This window comes from Ornithorhynchus anatinus, chromosome 2 (genome assembly GCF_004115215.2).
Source record: "Ornithorhynchus anatinus isolate Pmale09 chromosome 2, mOrnAna1.pri.v4, whole genome shotgun sequence".
Taxonomy (NCBI): domain Eukaryota; kingdom Metazoa; phylum Chordata; class Mammalia; order Monotremata; family Ornithorhynchidae; genus Ornithorhynchus; species Ornithorhynchus anatinus.
The window spans coordinates 54,269,879-54,293,739 of record NC_041729.1 but is presented as its reverse complement, the minus strand read 5'-3'; the positions used below and the strand labels follow the sequence as shown (position 1 = coordinate 54,293,739).

The window sequence follows — 23,861 nt, the reverse complement described above, 5'->3', positions numbered from 1 at the left end:
ACAAGTGAGTTGAGAAACAGAGTACACCGAATATCCCTGCCGATGACAGAACGGAGTTCTGGTCACTAAGGGGTTGAGAGCAAGGGATGTGTCTGTTTATTGTTATATTGTACTCTCCCAAGTGCTTAGTACAGTGTTCTGCACACAGTAAGTACTCAATAAATAACTGACTGACAGACAACCAGACAGGAGCCATTCATGACACTTTTGTGTAGGACTTGGGTTTTTTTTAAAAATGGTATTTGTTAGGCACTTGCTACGAGCCAGGAACTGTATACTAAGTGCTGGGGTAGACACAAGCTAATCAGGTTGGACACAGTCCATGGCCCAAATAGGGTTCACAGTCTTAATCCCCATTTTACAGATAAGGAAACTGAGGCAGAGAAGAAGTAAAGTGACTTGACCAGGGTCACAGAGCAGACAGGTAGCAGAGCCGGAATTAGAATCCACAGTCCTCTGATTCCCGGGCCCGGGCTCTATCCTTTAGGTCACGCTGTGACTGAACTTAGAAAAGCGCGGCTGCGTCCCCCCCGGAACGATCCACATCACTTGTCTGCTGTGTGACTTTGGGCAAGTCACTTCACCAGGCCTCAGTGACCTCCTCTGTTAAATGGGGATTAAGTCCGTGAGCTCCATGTGGGGCAGGCAGGGTCTGGGTCCAACCCAATTTGCTTGTATCCACCCCAACGCTTAGTACAGTGCCAGGCACATAGTAACCGCTTAACATATACCATTATTATTTTCACACTCTCCCAAAAGCTTTGAAAAGAATCCAGCTATGAGCAGTTTGGCAAGGAACACCAATGATGATGGTGACATATATACAGAAGTATCTGAGACAGACTCTTAAGCCTTCCTTATTTGCAAGTATCTAAATGAATAATCACTGTAATTAGGCACAGGGGTTTTAAAGAGACCAATTCTAGTCTGGTGCTGGCTTTTAATCTAGAAACCTCCCAAAACGGTGACATCCACTCTTGCCTCTTGCTGTCAACTCCTAGCTTGCACCTTACTTTCTCCCCCTTCACCTCTGACAGAACGCCATTCTCCCCATTTGCGCAGCTCCTCTAAAATGACATCTCCTCTCTGAAACCTGCCCTGATCACTAATCCGCGCCACCCCCCCATTTCCCCTCCGTACCGTGTCACCCCGCACATGAGCCCGTACCCCTAAATCCTTAGTATCGTCCCATCGCTCTTACGCGCTCGGATGAAATTCATTTCAACATCTGCCCCCCTGCTTAGACTGTAAAATTTCTGACGACCAGGATCGTGCGTATTTCCTCTACCCAAGTTTCCCTCTCAGGTTCACACCTGGAGAGTTTCCAGTACTCTACCGGTCTCGACTCTGGGAGGGAGAGTCGAGCAGAGGCCTACCCATTCCATTCCTAGCTTGGCCAGGGGAAGGCAACCTGCTACGAGTCAAAACTCATCTATGCTGGGCAGCAGCGGCACGGGAGAGGGTTGAGGGCGGAGACTCAAGTTGACTGCGTGGAAGGAGACTGTTAAACCACTTCTGTATTTTGACCAAAAAAACTACGGATCCACTACCAGGACGACTGCAGATAAAGGTGGGGCTTTCTGGGAGAGATGTGCCCGCGGTGTCGCTATGGGTCAAAGACGACTCGACGGCCTAAGAGGAGGGACAAGACTCTCCCAAGTGTTCTGCACACAGTGAATGCTCAATCAATACCAGTGACTCACTGGTCTCTTCCCCTAAATGGAAAGGCCTTTGAATGGCTTTCAAAAAATGTGGGATGCTTCCCTTAGCTTGGAGCAGGGAGGCAAGAGGAGTCTGTCTTCATGTTTAAACCTTTCTTCCCGTCTCTGAGTTGTCCCATCCTCGACTGAACTGGCTGGGCTCCAGATAGGCACTTATGTATTCACAATCAATTCTAGTTCCTTTGTATACGCCCTATAATTTAAACACTCATGCTGTCCTGGAGGGCAAGGATCACATCTACTAACTCTACTGAACATTCCCAGACGTGCAGAACAGTGCTCTGCACACTAAGCACTAGATTAATTTTTTTTATGGTATTTGTTAAGCACTTACCATGGGAGTCGATATGAGCTAAGCAGGTTGCACACAATCCGTGTCCCACTTAATAAGTCCAAGTCCCACTTAAGCCCTTAGTAGGGTGCTTTGCATAAGCTAAGCGCTCAATAAATACGATCCAATGAACGGGGCTCACAGTCTTAATCCTCATTTTTACGGACGAGGGAACTGAGGCACAGAGAAAAGTGAAGCGACTTGCCCAAGGTCACACAGCAGACAAGTGTCTGCTGAGAAGCTATGAGAAGCAGCGTGGCTTGTGGAAAAAGCCCAGGCTTGGGAGTCAGAAGACATGGGTTCTAATCCTGGCTCCACCACTTGTCTTCTGGGTGACCTTGGGCAAGCCACTTAACTTCTCTGTGCCTCAGTCACTTCATCTGTAAAATGGGGATTAAGAATATGAGCCCCACGAGGGACAACCTGATTACCTTGTATCTACCCCAGTGCTTAGAACAGTGCTTGGCATATAGTAAGCGCTTAACAAATACTATAATTATTATCATTATCATTATTATTATTATTAAGTGGTGGAGTAGTCAGGATTAGAACCCAGGTCCCTCTGACTCCCAGGCCCGGGCTCTATCCATTAGGCCACACTGCTCCTCACCAATGTAGGCAACTGATCGTCAGCTGGGCTCAGCTCGAGTGACTAACCGGGCACTTCAGTCCTCTTCCCTTTTCTCACCCCTTCCGCAATCGCACCGACCTACATCGCTGTCATTTACCGATTTCTATTAATGTAGGTCTCCCTCTTTAGACTGTAAGCTCGCTGTGGGCAGGGAGCGCACCTGCCGACTGCTGCGCTGGACTCTCCCAAGCCCTCAGTCGCGTGCTCTGCACACGGTAAGCGCTCGATGGTCTGACTGATTGACCCATAGATAGAGCTCTGTTCAAGGCCCACCCCATGTGGCAGGGAGGCCTGCAGATTGTCACGGGGGAAGGAGGGGCTCACCACGACGTGGGCACAGTCAGCGGAGAATCCCGCACGTCCACGTGGGCAAGGTGACTGCCTCTCGGGGCGGGTCGGCTCTGTGGCCATCCTGGGGTCTGGTGCATCGGTCTGGGGGGCAGGAGGAAGCGGCTCACTGAGTCGTGACGGCCAGGGGAGTCAGAGGACGGGTGGACAGCTCAAGGGGAGGAGCTCTGTCCTAACCTGGGCCTCCACTGGCAGTTTTGGCTGGAATTCTGTGAGGGTCAAGGGAATGAGCGCCTCAGTGTGTACGGGACACATATGGAGCACTCTGGTTTTGGAAGAAACAGTTTGTGCGTCGGCAAACAACGCAGGATTGCAGCACGAGCCTTCCTTAACTGGAGGGTTTTGCAAGGAGGCAAGCACCTGCTTTATAGGAAAGTTTCACACAGGTCTTTTACAACCCCACTTCTGCCCAAAAGAAAACCTAATCAAAATTTGGGGGAATTGGATTCATTCATTCAATCGTATTTATCGAGCGCTTACTGTGTGCAAAACACCGTGCCTTAAGGTGCTTGGGAGAGTACAATAAAACTATAGACAGATACAGTCCCTACCCACAACGAACTGAAGTCAAATAATGAATTTAGGCTCATTTGTTGTATCTGCCTGGGGGTAGCAGTAATAATAATAATTGCATTATTAAGTGCTTATTATGAACTAAGCACTGGGGTGGATACAAGAGGAGGTTAGATACAGCTCCTGTCCCACACAATTTAATAGGGAGAGAGGGTGTCATCCCCATTTTAAAGATGAGGAAACTAAGGCACAGAGAGGTTAAGTGATTTGCCCAAGATCACCCAGCAGGCCAGAGGCAGAGTTGGAACTAGAATCTTGGTCTCCTGATTTCCGGTCTCAGGCTCCGTCCATTAGACGGCACTGCCTCTCTAGCGGGTCTCGCTGCCCAGCTTGGCGAACGGTCTTTGGGCTTAGCCGGGACCTGGTGGCCAGTGAGATAAGCACTGACCACAGTCAGACTCCCCTCCCACAATGAACGTACAGTACTTAAAGCCCCCTCCTACCTCACCTTGCTACTCTCCTAATACAACCCAGACCACACACTTCGCTCCTCTAATGCCAACCTTCTCCCTGTACCTCCATCTCGTCTACTCGCCGCCGACCTATGGCCCACGACCTCCCTCTGGCCGGCTAAGCCTTCCTTCCTCAAATCCGACAATTCAAATCCCTCCCTCCCCCCGCAATTTCAAAACCTTACTGAAGGCCCATCTCCTCCAAGAGGCAGGCTTTCCCTAAGCCTTTCCTCTACTTCTCTGTCACCCTGACTTGCTCTCTTTATTCATTCCCCGCTCCCAGCCCCATAGCACTTATGTCCATATCTGTCATTTATTTACATTAATGTCTGCTTCCCCCTCTAGACTGTACGTTCATTTGGGGCAGGGAATGTGTCTGTTTACTGTTATATTGTACTCTTCCAGGACCTTAGTACAGCGCTCTGCACACAGTAAGTTCTCTATAAATATGACTGAATGAACTTCACTTGAGACTATCCTATGACACTCTTCTGGGGCTGTAACCACTGCAAGTCACCAGCCAAAGCCCCAACATTGCCTCATCGCCACTGGTTGCCAAATTGATTTCAAGCTTCGAACAGGACGCCCTTAATTAGTGAAGACCTGGGATTCCTGAGGAACCTATTCAACGTGTACTGATTTTACAGACCCTCCCATCTCTGTGGAGCTAATGCTCTGCAACTGGCTTAAACTATGGGCAGTAAGAGCCATTTTCATCGGCCCTGAAGCATTCTGGACCAGTAGGACAAAGTTCTGGTCACATAAGAGCTTAATGTGCACGGCAAGGTGAAATATTCACCCTTTATCTGCTTTGTTCCAAACGCACTGCACTCTTCGGTCCCTAGTAACCACCAAAATCCTTTCTAGCTACTGAATGTCGCCTGTACAGTTAGGTTAGAGACGTGAAGCTGGTTTCCCCAGGGAGACTGTGGAGTGTCCATCTCAGGAATTTTAAGAAGGAAGTAGGGAGAGAGCATCCTGGAATGATTTTCTTTCTAAATGGTACTTGTTAAGCACTTACTATGTGCCAAACACTCTACCAAGCGATGGATAGATACAAGTTAATCAAGTTGGACACAGTCCATGTCCCATATGGGCTCACGGTCCTAATCCCCATTTTATGGATGAGGTACCTGAGGCACAGAGATATGAAGCGACTTGCCCAAGGTCACAGAGCAGACGTGCAGCCGAGGCAGGATTAGGTCCCTCTGACTCCTAGGCCTGTGCTTTACCCTCTGGCCCACGCTGCTCCTTGAGGTAAGTCCTGCCTGTACACTCAAGAAGATCTTGGGAGGTCCCTCCCAATGCTGATTCTAAAATTCCCTGCAGTTCTACCGGTTGAGAGTCAGTCGTATTTATAGAGCGCTTACTGTGTGCAGGGCGCTGTCCTATGAGCTTGGAGAAGTGCAACACAATAGGTATTTATTTGATCCCAGTTTTACAGCTGAGAAAAATCAGGCCAAGAGAAGTTTTATGACTTGCCCAAGGTCACCCGGGGGGTAGCCTCCCCCCGCATCCCGGGGCCTCCTACCTTCCAGCCTCTTGCTCTTTCCACTACGCCACACTGCCTCCATACAAAATCTAGCCAAAAACGGCCTAGGCACCTGAATAAAAAACAATCACAGAAGTACACATACCTCAGCTTTTTGAAAACACATACAATGAAAACAGTTCATATGAACGAGATTGTAAGCTCCTTATGGGAGTTGGTAACATGCTCACCAGCTGTTACAGCGTACTCTATCAAGCGTTAAGTACAGTGCTCTGCACACAGTAAGTGCTCAATAAATACCACTGATGGAACTGAAGAAAATTGAGTATTTCCTCTAAGTATTAATCTAAGGCACTGGGAAAAGAATGTGTACCCCAGTTCTGTAGCCCTATCCGCTCCCACTAAAAGGTTTAAGTTTGATTTTTAGAGCACCCTGAATAGATGTTCACACTAAATTCTCCCATTTCTAGAGAATTATACTGTACAGAGCCGAAATCCCAACTCCCATCTGCAATCTTTCCCAATAAACCTCATTCTTGCAAGAGGAGCATCAGGCGCCGGACCCGAACAGGCTGGCCAAGTCGTATCTTTAAGTTTCACTGAACCATTCTGGAGCCAGACAGTTCGACTAAAATCGATCGATGGTATTTATCGAGCTATTACTGCATGCAGAGCACTGCATTAAGAGCTTGGGAGAGTACAAAGGAGCTGACAGACGCTTTCCCTGCCCACAAGGAGTTTACAGTCTAGGGGGGAGACAGACAATAAAACAAATTAAAGTTATGATCGTAAACGCGGAGGATGGGGTGACTAGCACATGCCTACGGGGTTCAGATCTAAGTGCACAGGTGAGACAGAAGGGAGAAGGGGGGAGCCTGAGGCTTAGTCAGGAAGGCCTCTTGGAGGAGATGGCATTTTAATAGGGCTTGGAAGGTAAGGAGAGTTGGGGTTGAGGGGAGTCCGGGGCGGTTGGGGGAGAGTCTGTCAGATAAGAAGAGGAAGGGAGTTCCAGGCCAGAAGGAGGAAATGGACAAACGGCCAGTGGCCAAAGAGACCAGATTGAGGCACGGTGAGTATTCAACATGGCTCAGACCTCTTGTGCTATTTTACAGATCTCTTCAAACCAGTGACTTACATGAGCCAGTCACCTCCAGCAAGGAAATCTCGAGGATAAGGGCTGATATTTAGGTCACTATAAATTTCTCCCCCCTTCCTCCAGAAATCAGGCAGTCAAGCAGGCTTGCAGAAAAAAAAAAAACTGAAATGGAGAGCTCTTCATTTTGGAGACTTCAATAAGCTTCATACCTAGGTGCAATACAGCTACATCTTACATTCAGTCAATTAATCAATGGTAATTTTAGAGCCTTTACTGTGTGCAAAGCACTGTACTAAGCATTTGGTACAGCACAATACAACAAGGTTGGTAGGAGAAGCAGCATGGCGTAGGGGATAGAGCACGGGCCTGGGAATCAGAGGTAGTGGGTTCTAGTCTCGACTCCGCTACTTGTATGCTGCGGAACACTGGGCAAGTCACTTCACTTCTCTGGGCCTCAGTTCCCTCATCTGTAAAATGGGGGTTGAGACTGTGAGCCCAATGAGGGACAGGCACTGTGTCCAACCTCATTTGCTTGTATCCATCCCAGCACGTACAACAGTGCCCGGCACACAGTAAGTGCTTAACAAACACCATTATTATTATTATTATTATTATTATTATTATTATTCATCAGTGATTTTAGCCCACAGTGTTTTTTTTAAAGAGATAATAACGCTCATGACTTATTTTAGGAAAGATTCCATGTCTAATTTTCTAATCAGGACACGTGTTAAAGAATGAGATTTCATTTAAAGTTTAAAAAAAAATAGTCCTAGCCATACCAGCACCTTGAAAAAATAACATGCAATATCTGAGTCAAAAATCCTACTACGACACTGAATTCCACATACTGGCTTTTTACCAATGGTCCACAAACTATTTTTGGCAATAAACCACTTAAAACGCTCAGCGTATGTGGTGAACCACATCATTTTCAAAGCCTGTTACCCAAATGTCAGCTTACTACTTTACTTTGCCTCTCTCACCTACCCAAGAATGGCTGAGGATGACAGTGCTGTGTCATTCGCAAGCCTGACAGCGGCCCGAATTAAGTCCTGCTAGTGGTCACCAGCGAGAATCCTCAGGACTACCCTGGACTGACTGAACTATGGTGGAAAAACAACAACGATGACAAAAAAACCCACTTGTGCCCTATGGCCTGTGGTTAACTTTCTTCCTCTGAATTTTCACAACCAGCCTATCAAAAGTTCATCACTGCACTCTCTACAGCTGTGGTTTACAAACTTTCTCATCTTTTCATCCCCCTAAAAATACCTTCCCCATATCACCTCTCCACAAAGAAAAACAAAAATGGTTAAAAAAAAAAAAAAAACAACTACAACAGATTGAGTGATGATTCAGGAAGGAAGCCTATGATATTGTGGCATACTCCCCGCTTCCATCAAGGAGACACCTGCAGAGAGTGGGCTGGAAGCTCACTGTGGGCAGGGATCAGCCAGTGGTATTTATTGAGCTCTTACTGTGGGCACAGCACTGTATTAAGATCTTGGGAGTACACATTGCTAGACACATTCTCTGCCCACAGTGAGTTTACAGTCTAGGGCGGGGGCAACGACGGACACTTGTACTTTCCCTAGCACACACTAAGTGCTCAATAAATATCACTGATTGACTGAGTGAGGTAGTGATGAGGTGAAAAGCCAATTACCAAGGTGGAGAAAGCAATTTTAACAGCAGCGGAGGCAGAAAACAGTTTGCTAACGCCAAAGACCCGCTTCACTCCCGAGCTCCCCAAGAAGCTCCCCACCCTTCTCCCCGTTTAAGGCACTAAAAGGAAGCCATACTTCATTCAATCGTATTTACTGAGTGCTTGCTGTGTGCAAAGTGCTGCGCTAAGCGTGAATTCCAAGCACTTAGTACAGTGCTCTGCACATAGTAAGCGCTCAATAAAGACTATTGAATGAATGTACCAACTCCTTCCCTTTCAGTCTGCTGGTTTGGGGTTTCCTCCCAAAGGTCCTTACCCACATGGCACCTACGTGAGAAGCAGCGTGGTGTAGTGGAAAAAGCCCAGGTCAGGGAGTTGGAGGAGCTAGATTTTAATCCCGGCTCTGCCCAGCAATCTCCTGTGTGGCCTTGGGCAAGTCACTGAGCTGCTCAGGGCCTCAGGACTCTCATCTGCAAAAATGGGGAATCGATACCTGTCCTACTCAGACTGTGAGACACTGTAAGCTTGCTGTGGGCAGGAAATGTGTCTACTGACTCTGTTACAACACAGAACAGTGTTTGGCATGTAGGAAGCATCTAACAACTACCATCATTATTATTATTATTATTATTATTACTAAACTCTCCCAAATGCCTAGTACAGTAAACCCTCAATAAATACCACTGATTGATTGATCGCTTGAGCCCCACGTGGGCCCTATCTTGAATCTACTCCTTCACTTAGAAAGTACAATGCTTGGCACATAGTAAGCACTTAACAAATACCACAATTATTCTTATTAGCATAATTAGCAGCGCCAGGAGCCAACTCCCAGTGCAGTCTTTCCCACCCGCATTACCCAACTATTTTCAGGATTCCGGCTAAGCCCGTCCACCTCGAGTAACGCCCAAGGCTGATCGGCACTCAAAAACCTTGGCCGCTGAGAGCCTGGTAGACAAACCCCCACTTCCAGCTCCTCCGCTTCTCACTACAAAGTGTCGGTCGGACTTAGGGAGCAGGGCAAAGACAACCGGGCTAACACTGATTTGAATAAATGTTTTCATGGCATTTACCCAGAAATAACTGTAACGGACGCTAGTTTTTTTTTTCCCTCTCACACGCACAGTGTACTCTCCACAGAGCTCAATTTTATTTCACTGAACAATTTCGGTTTTCGGCTCGGCTACCTTCAAGGCACACAAGAAGACAGAATGGTGAAAAACCAACTTTACATCAAGAGGCAGTGTGTGTTTGAAATGCCGATTTAAAATAGTCTAACCCGTGGGATGGTAGGCAGGGTGGTAATGTCAAGGAAACGATGCCCATATTTCCCCTCCTACCAGGTCCAAGTGAGCAAACTGAGTGGAGAAGATAACTTTCCCAAAGTCTTTCCGCTTCCAGGTGTACCTACCAAGTTCAAAAGGAGGTCTGTTTTATCTCGAAAGAGGCAGGGAGGGGAGTAATGAGTTGCAGTAACTGTAAACTTCTTAAGAGAGAAGCAGAGTGGCCAAGAGGATAAAGCACAGGCCTGCAAGACACAAGGACCTGGGTCTTAACCCTGGCTCATTCACTTTTCTGTTGTATGATCTTGGGCAAGTCACTTACCTTCTCTGGATCTCAGTTACCATATCTGTGAAGTGGGGGTTATGACTGAATCCCATGGGGGACCTGGACTGTGCTCAACCTGATTTAATATCTACCTCAACATTTAGAACAGTAAATATAACTAAACAGCATATATAACTGAATCTGTGTGTGTGTGTGTGTGTGTTTGCTAGCACTGGTCATCTTGGGCTCACACTTTTTGCTTCACTTCAAGTCACTTAACTTCCTCGGTGTCTCAGTTCCCTCAACTGTAAAATGGGGATTAAGACTTTGAGTCCCATGTGAGACAGGGACTACGTCCAACTTGATCAGCTTGGTCTACGCCAGCGGTTAGCTCAGTGACTGACACATAGTAAGTGCTTAAGTACCATAAAAAAAAACCCCCAAAACTTAAAGCACCTTATTTCTCTCAAACTTCTAAAATTACATTGCCAGTTTTTCTATTCAAATTACCATGGTCCAAGGGCTTTAGAAGCAATTCCTGCATTTTAAATTTAGACCTGCAACTGCAGAGTAGCAAGACTAAATTGTTAAAATGACTTCCACCTTACATGAGTTAAGCAACTACTCACTGTTCTGAAAATACACACTTCTTTTCACCCACGCGGGAAGACTGTAAACTCCTCCGCTAGAATGAATGTAAGTTCCTGGTGGACGGTGATCTTGTCCACCGATTCTACCGTATTATACTCTCCCAAGCGTTCTGCGTGCTGCAAAAAAATCTCGATATGACTACGAACTGATGGAAGCAATAAAAAACAAGACAAAAATGCATATAAGGTAACAAAAAATACTATGAAAACAAAACGTGAGATATGTTAATCTCATTGAGGAACACTGTCTTAAAAAATATCTCCGAGACTGGGGGGTGGGGGGGAGAGTAAAGCTTTTTGAAAGGTTTATGTCAATTCCATTCGTTTAAAACACATTAAACTAATTTGCAGCCTCAAATTAACCCTAGTGGCATACGAAAGACAGACAGGTCGCCGACCTGGATCAGCTTACTTTCACCTCATTGTCTTTGAGAGAACGATCCAAAGAAAAAGTGCAAAATCTGCCAAATCGAGATTGAACTACTGAAAAACTAGAGCTAGTTTATCCGTCAGTCATATTTATTGAGCGCTGTGTGCAGAGCACCATACATACTAAAGCGCTTGGGAGAGTACAATATAACAGCACTGGCAGACAAATTTCCTGCCCACAGTGAGCTTAGAGTCTAGGTAGTGTAGTTTGTTTGAAGAGGCCTCATAAGTTAACCTTGCTTATTTTTAAACTGCAAAAGATCCCATGAATAAAATTTCCAAGGACCCTTTCCGTACCGGCTACTCTGTCACAGTGATACATCTAAAGGCGGCAGACACTTGAAAAAACATAATAATACTTCAGATGCTTTTATTTGTACTGGAAGACCTTCTTGCCCGCAGCCCAATTTCTTTGGGGCGTATTCTAATTTCTCTAAACATGGGGCAAGTGGGCTAAGGTTTATATGCAATGCTGGCCTGCTAAACAAAAGATGCGTTTACTAAAGGCACCAGTTAGCATGAGCAGTTCCATAGGAAAAACAAGGTTACCATTTTTTACTGTGTGCTGCTGCAGAAAGGGAAGGAATTCTTATATTTTTCAATAAAAGAAAGTGTGGGATAGTAATAATAACTACGGTCCTTGTTAAGAGCTCACTATGTGCCAAGCACTGTTCTAAGTGCTGGACTAGTACAAGTTAATCAGGTTGGACCCGGTCCCTGTCCCACATTAGGTTCACACTCAATCCCAATTTTTTTTTTTTTACAGATGAGGCAACTGAGGCACAGAGAAGTTAAGTGACTTGACCAAGATCACACAGCAAACACGTGGCAGGGCCCATGACCTTCTGACTCCCAGGCCCAGGAAAGAGAAGCAGCATGGCTCAGTGAAAAGAGCCCGGGCTTGGGAGTCAGAGGTCATGGGTTCGAATCCCGGCTCTGTCACTTGTCAGCTTGTGACTGTGGGCAAGTCACTTCACTTCTCTGGGCCTCAGTTACCTCATCTGTAAAATGGGGAATTGATTGTGAGTCTCATGTGGGACAACCTGATTACCCTGTATCTACCCCAGCGCTTAGAACAGTGCTCTGCACATAGTAAGCGCTTAACAAATACCAACATTATTATTATTTTTTGTTGCTGTTGTTGCTTTTCAGGAGTGTGGGAAGAGGGAACTGGGAAGTTAATATTGTCTGTAAACTTCACATCTCTCCTAATGCTAGTTATTCGATCGGAGGTATTTATTCAGCAATTACCGTGTTCATACAACACAAGGAGAGTCCTTAGACACTAACCCTGCCCACTAGGAGCTTACAGTCTTCGGGAGAGACAGACAACAAACTTAATTATGGATAAGGGAAATAACAGGGTATGAGGCTATTGACACAGGTGCTGTGGGGCTGGGATGGGTATCCAAGTTATTCATCAACCCATAATACCACCCCACCCCAAAAGCACTAAAATGCCCATTGGGTAGTTGCGGGCAAGGCATGGTTCGGCTTACTGCTGTACTGTACTCTCCCAAGGGCTTAATACAGTGCTCGGCACATAGTAAGCGCTCGAGAAACACGACTGAACCAACTAGGCTAGTTTTATCACCAAGGAAGCTGAGCATGCCTGATCACTGTTCTCTACAGGGCTACAATTTTGGCAGCGGCCACAATAGCCCAGCCACATAAGGTTGGGGAAGGCTTCCCAATCCAGGATAAGCAGCACTGGGGGTATGGGGGGGGGGGGACTGAGAGGGGGCCAGATGGACATCGGACTCACTTCTCTCTGGCTCCCCAAGCTCTCTGCTAGAAACCACTGACAACGGGGCTTGCACACACTTGAATAGGCCCAGGCCACGAGCAGTTGGTGGGAAAATCAGAAAAGAGAATCCCTAGGCTCTTCCGACTTAGACCGTGAGCCCGTTGCAGGGCGGGAACTGTGTCCAACCTCACTAGCTTGTATCTTCCCCAGTGCTTCGAACAGTGTTTGTTGCATAGGAAGTGCTGAACGAATACCATAAAAAAAGAATATGGGACACTGAATGTGGAAAAAAATGGACCAATGTACCCGAGGAAGAACAAAAGCTTCTCCCGACTGATGAAACATTATAAAATACTTGTGTTACTATCTCTCCCCACCCCGGAATGTAAGCTCACTGTGGGCAAGGAAAGTGTCTACCAATTCTGTTCTGTTGTACGCTCCCCAGCACTCTGTACACACGGTCAGCGTTCAATACAATTTCTTGATGGCATTTAAGATCTTACTAAATGCCAGGGACCGTACTGAGCGCTGGTGTAGATACAGGCTAACCACGTTGGACACGGTCCGTGTCCCACCCGAGGCAAACAGCCTTAATCCCCATTTTACAGATGAGGTAACTGAGCCGAGAGGTGGCGGAGTCGGGATCGGCACCCTTCCGACTCCCAGGGCCCGTTCTGCTTCGGGAGCTGCTGGAATGGTATGGATGGAAGAGAACCTGATGACCGAGGAGTGCACGCCAGGTCAAGAAGCAGTGTGACCTAGTGGATAGAGCGCAGACCTGGGAGTCAGAAGGACCCGGGTTCTAATCTCGACCCCGCCACTTGTCTGCTGTGTGTGACCCTGAGCAAGTCTCTTCACTTTTCTGGGCCTCGGTTACCGCATCTGTATAATGGGGATTAAGACTCTGAGCCCTATGTGGGATGGGGACTGTGTCCAACCAGAATAGCCTGCATCTACCCCGACACTTAGCACAGTGCCTGGCACATAGGAAGCGCTCAACGAATACCATGTTAAAAAAAAAAGGAAGAAGGGGCAGTCCGGCAGATGGCTCAAAGTCAGAATCGGGGTCATCAGACTAAGGGAGTGTTGACACTCGCCCTCTGAGGAGCACGCCCAGAAAACATAAGGGAAAAGAATAAATCACATACACACCCCTGAATTTCCCACTTCATTTCAAACCATCAATAGTATTTATGGAGCACCTACTGTGGGCAAAGCACTTTACTAAGCACTTGAAAGAGCTGGATTAGTAGGCATGACCCTTACCCTCCAGGACTTTATGCTCTCGTGGGGGGTGGGGAAGCAGGTGGAGAAACAGACACCAACTAAATCACAGGTAGGAGGAAGTAAGAGAGTATAAAGCTACGCACGTAAGAGCTTGTGGGGAAGTGTTGTGAGAATTTAAATGCTGAGGCAGTGAGGGAGGGTTGAAGAGGTGAGGGAGGGGTGGTACATGAAATGGGGAGATTAGTAATTAATTGGGGAAGACCTCCTGGAGGTGATGTGATTTCAGAAGAGGGGAAGAGTCTGGCGGTATTTACTGGAAGCGCAGTCCGAAGGCTGCTGCCTTCAAGGAGACCACAGCCACAGTGGGTGAGGAAGTGTTCAACTGCATTTCCAATATCTGCAAGTCACAGGCCCGGCCAAAAGGCCATTTCAGGCCTCCCTCCTCTCCTCGTTTCTCTCCGCTTTTACAAAACAAAACCAAAACACGGCGAGACCATCCCGGCCATTGTTACTCTCCGCGGTGGCCAACTGACACAAAAGGACAAGGCGAGGTTCTATAAAAATTAGGATGAATGAAAGCCTACCAACCAAATGCCCGTAGATAGTTCAGTTTCCTCACCCTGCATTATTTTTGGTGGACGGGAAAGGATGACCAACCTAACCTGCCTCCCTGCCTTCCCCGGCCCTTCCCTCCCCAAGAGCGACCCACTGCTTCTGCTCAGCATTTTTCCTCTTGCTTACCAGACCTAAAAAGGCCCAACTGATCAGCCTCCTCAAAGTTTCTTTGTTGTTGATTCTAGGACCACCTGGTCTCCTGCAGAGATCCTCCAATTCACCGCTTTCCAAAGTTTCTGGCGTCACAGGGCTCTGCACGCTGTAAGCGCTCAATAAATAGCATCGATTCATAAGAAGGAAGTTGGCTGTTTGTTTTTTTTAAAGCCTGTCACCCATGTCTGTGAGAACGGCAACCTGTGAGCTTTCAAAAAGGCTAACTGTGGATAATTTGCGAGGTGCTTTTTTTTTAATATGACAGGCTCTACATCAGAGCCTTCACCTTCCCGGACCGAGAAAGTAATCTAGATACAGAATCCAAAAGGCAAACTCAGGATCAAGCGGTCTGGCAGGACATTTTTGGGATTCTGGCATTAAAACACTCCGAAGAAGAGTTTGGCTCTTTGGCTTATTTGGAAACTCGGCTGTAATTTTCTAGGCGCAAAATAACTTTAAAAACTAGTTCTTCCAAGTAATTTGGTATTACGACCAACGACAACCAAACAGTGAAAACACACAAGGCCATCCTGGAAAAAACTTGAATTCACTCTAAAAAAAACCCCATCCCTGCAGCTTTCTCATCCTGATTCACTTAAGCTTGTGTAGAAAGCATTACCAAGTTACTGGAACCTACCTCTCTCCTTCAGATACCTCACTTAACCATCAGAAAATAATCCAACATTAAGAATTTCTTTAAAAAAAGGAACTTTCCGCTGGTCCTAAGAAGGGGGAAGAAATGCCCAGAAAAATCACAAAGCCCTAGCACAGGTGAAAATATTGTCCTCCTTGTCCTTGATACCATCTATCCATCCCACTTTGAAAGAAACACACACATAATTTTTCACTTCTATATGTCAGATCCACTGGGTCTCCCATTTAAAAACAGCGTGTCCCGAATTCTCTCGGCTGCTCCCTATTTGAGACTTGCTTTTAGTACTGTGGGTTCTGTTAAGGTTGTGCCTATTTCTTGACTAGAAAATCGATAACCCAATCAAATCCTGCCACTGCTTTTCCTCTGACCTCCCCGCACCCCTGCCAGCAAAAGTCACATTTGGCCCCTCCGACGCCAAAACAACTCATTTCTTTTTTGCAACTTGAGAAGTCTATTTTAAGGCAGCTAGTTATCAACAAATTATTCATTGCGGAAAGAGCAGTAGCGAGGGCTCTCATAAAACATCATATACACCCAAGTTACAGTGCTGGCTCACACAGCCTCTGGGGAATTCAACAAGACAAGCCTGTTTTCAAAACACCATTTTAAACTCAAGATAGATGCCATGTCAAAGAGTCAAGCAAAAGAAAAGGTAGGTAGTGAAATCGACGGTGACGAGACCATATAATCGCAATCACCCCCCAAGTCAGGTTTCTGAACTACCTACTTTTTAAAACCAGCTGGGCACAAAATCCTTCTGAACTTGGTGACCTCTCCGCACGCTCTAGTCTGTGGCCCAGCAGGCTTCTTCTACGGTTCCCAAAACGGAGAGAGGGTGCAATTTGTATTCCAAAGTTTAAACTGAGAGTCACGTGACGGGAGGGGAAATGTTGAAAAACTGACAACGCGACAAGGAATAAGCGGCAGACGTCCGGGTCGAACGCAAACAAACCCCAAGCCTCGATATAGTACTTGTTACTCTCGCTCCTACGTTGAGAGAAAATAAAAAAAAAAAACCCAACAAGTTGACTCTACATGTCCAACTATTCTTCACAGGAAAGCCTGAAAATGGCCAGCCTGCTTTACCTATAAGAAGAGACGAACCCTGACCGATGCTTTTAAAAAGGGTATCATCTGTGGAACAGTTTCTGAAAACTTTGGAAGCGGCGCAGGGCCAAGGGAGGAGAAAGTGGACTTGGGCAAGTGCCCGCATGAAGTGGTCTCCTCCGAGTCATGTCATTAACCATCAATAAAAGATCTGCCATCAATACCTTTCGGGTATTCGCCCCGATTGACCACACCTTGCTTCACAGGTGAAGTCCTTTAGCGGTCAGTCCCCTTAGCGGGTAAACATCGTGGGACCAAGGGGGCAGCCGGGGCTTTGTGTAAAAAGGGAAAGATGTCAGGCCGGGGACCCCCTGGATGGCTGCATCTGAACAGCAGCAGCTCCCAGGGGATAGAGACTGGTGGAGAGATGCTGAGGATGTGCCCAAGCTCCAGTGAAGGGGTGATGTGGTGTAGGCCTGCCTTCCTTCCTATCCCCAAGGGCAGGGAGCCGGGCGGGCTCTTCCCCTTTCGGGGCCTGGGGTGGGAACTCCGCATCTCCGGGAAAAACGAGCGGCCCAAGGTGGGCCGTGTCAGAGCCCTTTCCTGGGTCCCCTCCAGCCCCGGCCTGGCCCAGCACGATGCGGCGCTGCACGGCCCAGCCCGGGGAGGCGGTGGGACAGGATCCACTGCAACACTACACGGCCCAGCCCGGGGAGGCGAGGAGCAGGTCCCAGTGCGGCACTACACGGACCAAGACGGGGAGGCGGTGGGGCAGGACCCACTACACGGCCCAGCCCGGGGAGGAGGACCCGGTGCGGCGCTTCACGGCCCAGCCCGGAGAGGAGGGACAGGACCCAGTTCAGCACTACACGGCCCAGCCCAGGGAGGCGAGGAGCAGGTCCCAGCACTGCACGGTCCGAGACAGGGAGGCGGTGGGGCAGGACCCACTACACGGCCCAGCTGGAGGAGCAGGACCCAGTGCAGCACTACAAGGCCCAGCCCAGGGAGGCGAGGAGCAGGACCCAGTGTAGCACTGCAAGGCCCAGCCCGGGGAGACGAGGAGCAGGAGCCAGTGTAGCACTCCAAGGCCCAGCCCGGGGAGGCGAGGAGCAGGACCCAATGTGGCACTGCAAGGCCCAGCCCAGGGAGGCGGGGAGCAGGACCCTGTGTAGCACTGCAAGGCCCAGCCCAGGGAGGCGAGGCGTAGGACCCAGTACAACCCTGCAAGGCCTAGGCCGGGGAGGCGAGGAGCAGGACCCAGTGTAGCACTGCAAGGCCCAGCCCGGGGAGGCGAGGAGCAGGACCCAGTGTAGCACTGCAAGGCCCAGCCCAAGGAGGCGGGGAGCAGGACCCAGTACAATCCTGCAAGGCCCAGCCCGGGGAGGCGAGGAGCAGGACCCGGTACAATCCTGCAAGGCCCAGCCCGGGGAGGCAGTGGGGCAGGACCCAGTACAATCCTGCAAGGCCCAGCCCGGGGAGGCGGTGGGGCAGGACCCACTGCAAGTCCCAGCGCGGGGAGAAGGACCTAGCGCAGCACTGCCCAGCCCGGGGAGGCGAGGAGCGGGACCCCGTGCGGCACCGCAAGCGAGGCCCAGCCCGGGGAGGAGGACCCAGTGCCACACCGCACGGCCCAGCCCGGGGGGTGGGGAGAGGCCCGAGCCTCCCCCGTCCCTCCCCCGCCGCCGCATGACTGTGCAGGGCCTCCATCGAGGCGGGGAGGTTTCCGGCCGGGCCGGGCCGGGCCGGGCCCCCAAACTCGGGCGGGGGACAGAAGCCACCCTCGGGCCGGGCGGGTCCCGCCGCCCCCTCGCCCGGCGATGCGGGTGCCGGCCGTCTAGGGGGGAGCGTGTCTGTGGGTCCGCCCGCCTCCATTAAAGATGGCGAGCATCGCGCGTGGCTCCCTGGGCTCCCATACAATGAAAGGGGCCGGGACGGGCAACCGAAGGAGAAAGAGGCACGGTCGGAGCCGGGGAAGGGGGGGGGGGCAAAAGAAAAGGAAGCCCCTCCGGGCCGGGGCGGCGGGGGATGGAGAGCCCCTCCGAAGCATCCCCCGCTTCTCACCTTCCATCTCCATGTCCTCGGGCTCGCTGAGCTGCTGCTCCCCCGCTTTCTGCTGCTGCTGCTGCTGGTGGTTCATGTCGGCCGGTCCTTGGGGCAGGCCGCCCGGAGGAGGAGGAGGAGGAGGAGGAGGAGGAGGAGGCAGGGAGACGCGCACGTATTTGCTCGCTATTCGCCCAATGTCGGCGCCGAGGCGGAGGGGACGGGACCGTCCGGCCGGGCCGCCCGCCCGCCCGCCGCTGTCGGGGCTCGGGGGCAGCGGGCAGGGGCCGGGGGCCGAGCGCCGGCGCCGCTGCGGCTCCCGCGGGCCCGGCCGGGCCTACCGGGCTCCCCTCGGCCGCGGGGGCTCCGCGCTGTGCCGCCCCGGCCCGGCCCGGCTCCGCGTCCGGCCGTGCGGGGGGCTCCGGGGGGCTCCGGGGGGCTCCGGGGCGCTCGGGGGGCGCGGGGGGCGCTCGGGGGAAGGGCTCCGGGGCGGCCTCCGGGGCTGCGGAGCGCGGCAGGACCGGCCGCTCCGCTTCTCCCTCTCAAAATGGCGGCCGCCTCAAATGTCACATCCGCATGGGGGGCCCGGGGCGGGACCCGCTCGACCACCACACCGGAGACCCCCGTCCGTCCGTCCGCCCGCCCGTCCGTCCGTCCGTCCGCACCCGCCCGCGCACACCCCGGCCACGGCCCGGCCCGGCCCGGCCACCACCCCACACCCCCAACACCAAGGTGGGGGGGGGGGGGGGGGCACACAGGCGGGGAGGACGGGGAGGAGGAGGAGGAGGAGGAGGACGGAGAGGAGGAGGAGGACGGGGAGGAGGGACCGGCCGGGCACCGGGGACGGGGAGGGGCGGAGGGAGAGCGGGGGAGGGGCCGCCCGGGGGGCGGGGGACGGGAGGAAGAGGGGCGGGGAGAAGGAGGGAGGGAAAGGAAGAGGGAAAGAAAGAGGGGAGAGGGAGAGAAAGGGGGAGAAGGAGGGAGGGGGGAGAGAAAGAGGAGGGGAAGAAGGAAGGAGGGGGGAGAGAGAGGGGGAAAGAAGGAGGAGAAGAAGGGAGAGGAGGGAGGGAGGGGGAGAGAAGGAGGGAGAGGAGGGGAGAAAGAGGGGGAGAGAAGGAGTGAGGGGGGAGAGAAGGAGGGAGAGGAGGGGAGAGAAGGAGGGAGGGGGAGAAGGAGGCGGGAGGGAGGAGGGAAGGGGGTGAAGGAAGAGGGAGGGGGAGAAGGATGATGATGATGATGCTATTTGTTAAGCGCTTACTATGTGCAGAGCACTGTTCTAAGCGCCGGGGGAGATACAGGGGAATCGTGTTGTCCCACGTGAGGCTCACAGTCTTCGCCCACATTTTACAGATGAGGTCACTGAGGGCCAGAGAAATGAAGTGACTTGCCCACAGTCACACAGCCGACCAGTGGCGGAGCCGGGATTCGAACGCATGACCTCTGACGCCCAAGCCCGGGCTCTTTCCACTCAGCCAAGCGGGGGGGGGGGGGAGGGAGAGGGAAAGGGGGAGAAGGGAGAGAAAGGGGGGAAGGAAGGGGGGAAGAGAAGGAGGGGAGAAGGGAGGGGGAAAGAAGGAGGGGGGGAGATGGAGGGGAGATAGGGGAGGCGGAGGAGGGAAGGGGGAGAGAAGGGAGGGCGGGGAGAAAGAAGGAGGGGAGAGGGAGGGGGGAGAAGGGAGACGGAGGAAGAGAGGAGGGAGGGGGAACCCAAGCGATGGGGGACAGAGAGGGAGCAGGAGGGGGAGCGGGGGAGAGAGGAGCAGGGGGAGCACCGAACGGGGACACAGGGAGGACGGGGGAGCCCCACAGACAGTCAGCCAGCCAGCTGTATTTACCGACCACTTACTGCCTGCAAGGCTCTGTACTGAGCGCTTGGGAAAGCACAACAGAAAAATAAACCAGACACCCAGGGAGTGGGCGGCTGAGCTCAGCACAGTGCTCCGTGCCCAGTAAGCGCTCAATAAATACGATTGCTTCAGAGAACGAATGAGGGGGGACCGGCCGGGAGCGAGGGCGGTGCTTGGCCCGTAGTAAGCACTTAAGAAATGCCGTCATTATTATTTATTATTATGAGGGAGGGACGGAGAGAGACCCGAAGAGAGGGGCAGAGGCGGTCAATCAGTCAATTTTATTTATTGAGCGCTTACCGTGTGCAGGACACTGTACTGAGCGCTTGGGAAAGTACAATCGGCAATGGGAGTGGGTGGCTGAGGGGGTCCGGCGGGGAGGGAGGGAACTGGGGACACTAGGCCCCGGGGCCGGGACAGGCCGGGCAGAGATGGGGAAGGGACCCCCTCAGTAATAATAATAATAATAATAATAACGGCATCTGTTAGGTGCTTACTATATGCCGAGCACTGTTCTAAGCACTGCAGTAGATACAAGGTCATCAGGTTGTCCCACGTGGGGCTCACCTTCTTCATCCCCATTTTACAGAGGAGGTGTAAGGGGTACAGAGAAGTAAGTGACTTGCCCAAAGTCACACAGCTGATCAGTGGCGGAGCCGGGATTGGAACCCACGACCTCCGGCTGCCAGGCTCTTTCCACTAGGCCACGCTGCTTCTACTTCTGCTCAGTGTTCCCCCTAAGCCCCAGTCAGGGGAGCCCCTCACTACCCACCTCCTCCCAGACCAGGCCCGTTTGGCCCCAGGCGTCCTAGGACCCCAGCCCCCTAGGGCTCTCAGACGGGCGATACGCTGCGACCAGGGACTGTGTCCCGGATTGGACTCTCCCAAGCGCCTAGTACGGTGCTCTGCACACAGGAAGCGCTCACTCATTAGGAATGAATGAACACCCACCCCTCCCTGAACAACACATACACTCCCACACTCCTCTCCCTGCCTCCCCCATGTCCTCAATCAAGTAAGTGGTACTTACTGAGCGCAGAGCAGTGACGGGAGCGCTTGGGAGAAGAGTGTACACCGGAATTGGTAGACCACATTCTCTGCCCACAAGGATCTTCCAGTCCCAGATAATAATAATTGTGGTGTTTGTTAAGTGCTTACTGTGTGCCAGGCACTGTACTGAGCACTGGGGTGGTTGCAAGCAAATCGGGTTGGACGCAGTCCCTGCCCGGTGTGGGGCTCGCCGTCTCAATCCCTATTTTCTAGAGGAGGGAACTGAGGCCCAGAGAAGTGAAGTGACTTGCCCAAGGTCACACAGCAGACGAGTGGCCGAGCTAAGATTAGAACCCTTGACCTTGATTCTATTTATCTTGATTCTATTTATTGCCATTGTTCCTGTCTGTCCGTCTCCCCCGATTAGACTGTAAGCCCGTCAAAGGGCAGGGATTGTCTCTATCTGTTACCGATTTGTCCATTCCAAGCGCTCAGTACAGTGCTCTGCACATAGTAAGCGCTCAATAAATACTATTGAATGAATGAAACTTCTGACTCCCAGGTCCGTGCTCAATCCACTACGCCATGCTGCTTCTCCATCTTTAAATTCCTCCCCAAATCTCACTTCCTTGCAGAATCCCCTGGTGCCCAACCACCCTTTCTACCCCCTTTCCGAGTCTTACTTTATTTTTATTTTACTAGTCGAAGCTTTATTAGAGGCACATCTCCTCCAAGAGGCCTTCCCTTACGCAGCCCTCATTTCCACTTCTCCCACTCCCTTCTGCATAGCACTTGCACTTGGACTTGTTCCCTTTTTTCCCCATCCCCCTTTCCCCCCAGCCCCACAGCACTTAGGAACAAAGCTGGAATTTATTTCTATTAGCGCCTGTCTCACCCTCTATACTGTAAGCTTGCTGTGGGCAGGGAATGTGTCTACCAACTCTGATATATTGTTGTAGTGTGCTACCCCAGATGCTTAATTCAGTGCTCTGCACATAGCACTCAATAGTCAATCAATCGTATGCATCGAGCGCTGACTGGGTGCAAGGCACCGAACTAAGCATTTGGGAGAGAACGACACAACAATATAACAGCGTCTATGAGCTTATGAGGGAGAAGGACATTCAGATAAATTAGGGATCTGTGGGATGGGTGGTGAATAAAGGGAGCAAGTCAGGGCCATGCAGAAGGGACTGGGAAAAGATGAAATGAGGGCTTAGTCAAGGAAGTCCTCTTGGAGGAGATGTGTCTTCAATAAGGCTTCGAAGGTGGGAAGAGTAAGTGACTGTTGGATATGAAAAGGGAGGGCTTTCCAGGCCAGAGGCGGGGCGTGGGTGAGAGGTGGGTGACGAGATGATAGCCAAGATGGAGATACGGTGAGAAGGTTGGCATAAGAGGAGCAAAGTGTGAGGGCTGGCTTGTAGTAGGAGAGTAGCGAGGTGAGGTAGGAAGGGACAAGGTGATGGGTGGCTTTAAAGCCGATGGTAAGGAGTTTCTCTTTCATCCCGGAGGTGGACGGACAACCCCTGGAGGTTCTTGAGGAATGGGAAAACACGTGGACTGAATGTTTTTGTAGAAAAATGATCTGGGACCCGCCCCGAGGGGGCTAACAAGGATGAAGCCAGCCTCGACTCCTGCTGCCCCACCTCCATTGGCCAGCTGGAAGTCCCCCTTGACCCAGCCTGAGGACCTGGGGGCTCCCTTCGTCCTCACCCTCTTTCAGGCTGAGCCCCCCTTCCCACACAACACCCACCCCCGGCAGCTTTAAGCAATAGTTTAAATTGTTAAGCGCTTACTATGTGCCAAGCACCGTTCCAAGCACCGGGGTAGATACAAGTTAATCGGGTTGGACACAGTCCCGGTCCCACATGGGGCTCACACTCTTAATCCCCATTTGACAGATGAGGTAACTCAGGCCCAGTGAAGTGACTTGCTCAAGGTCACATAGCAGATGTGTGGCGGGGCCAGGATTAGAACACGGGTCCCACTTTTCCTCCTCTTCCACTTCCTTCTACATTGCCCTGACTAGCTCCCTTTGTTCGCCCCCCCCCCCCAGGTCCCACAGCCCATACATATATATTTGTAATTTCATTTATTTGTATTAATGTCTGTCTTCTCCCCCTGCCCCCAGAGTGTGAGCTCATTGTGGGCAGGGAATGTCACTGTTTATGGTTGTATTGTACTTTCCCTAGCCCTTAGTACAGTGCTCTGCACACAGTAAGTGCTTAATAAATACAATTGAATGAATAAATAATGAATCCATGTTCTCTAAAATGAGGAGTGGTCTCCCAATTGAAGTAACTAGGGCTGATGTCACAAGGCCTTAGGTGCGAAGAGTAAAGGAATGCAGGAGGAGGTACTTGCCCAAGGCTGTTTCTGCCCCTACCTCTGATCTCAGTTTAGCAGCCGCGGCACAACTGGATTAGTCAGTCAGTCAGTACTTATTGAGCCTTTTCTGTGTGCAGAGCACTGCACTAAGCACTTGGGAGAGTATAGAAGAACAGTATAACAGGCACATTCCCTGTCCACAGTGAGCTTACAGTCTAGAGGGGGAGACAGACATTAAATAAATAAAATTACAGATATGTACATAAGTGTTG

General features: G+C 50.9%; 1 protein-coding gene across 1 annotated transcript in view; it reads right to left on the bottom strand.

Annotated features, from left to right (window-relative positions):
* Nucleotides 1–18,521, bottom strand: part of USP7 (ubiquitin specific peptidase 7) — a 93,107-nt gene extending 74,586 nt beyond the window's left edge. The window contains exon 1 of the mRNA XM_029053792.1: nucleotides 18,446–18,521. Within this exon, the coding sequence (XP_028909625.1) occupies nucleotides 18,446–18,521 (76 nt within the window). The remainder of the gene's footprint in view (nucleotides 1–18,445) is intronic.
* Between the last annotated feature and the right edge of the window lie 5,340 nt (nucleotides 18,522–23,861).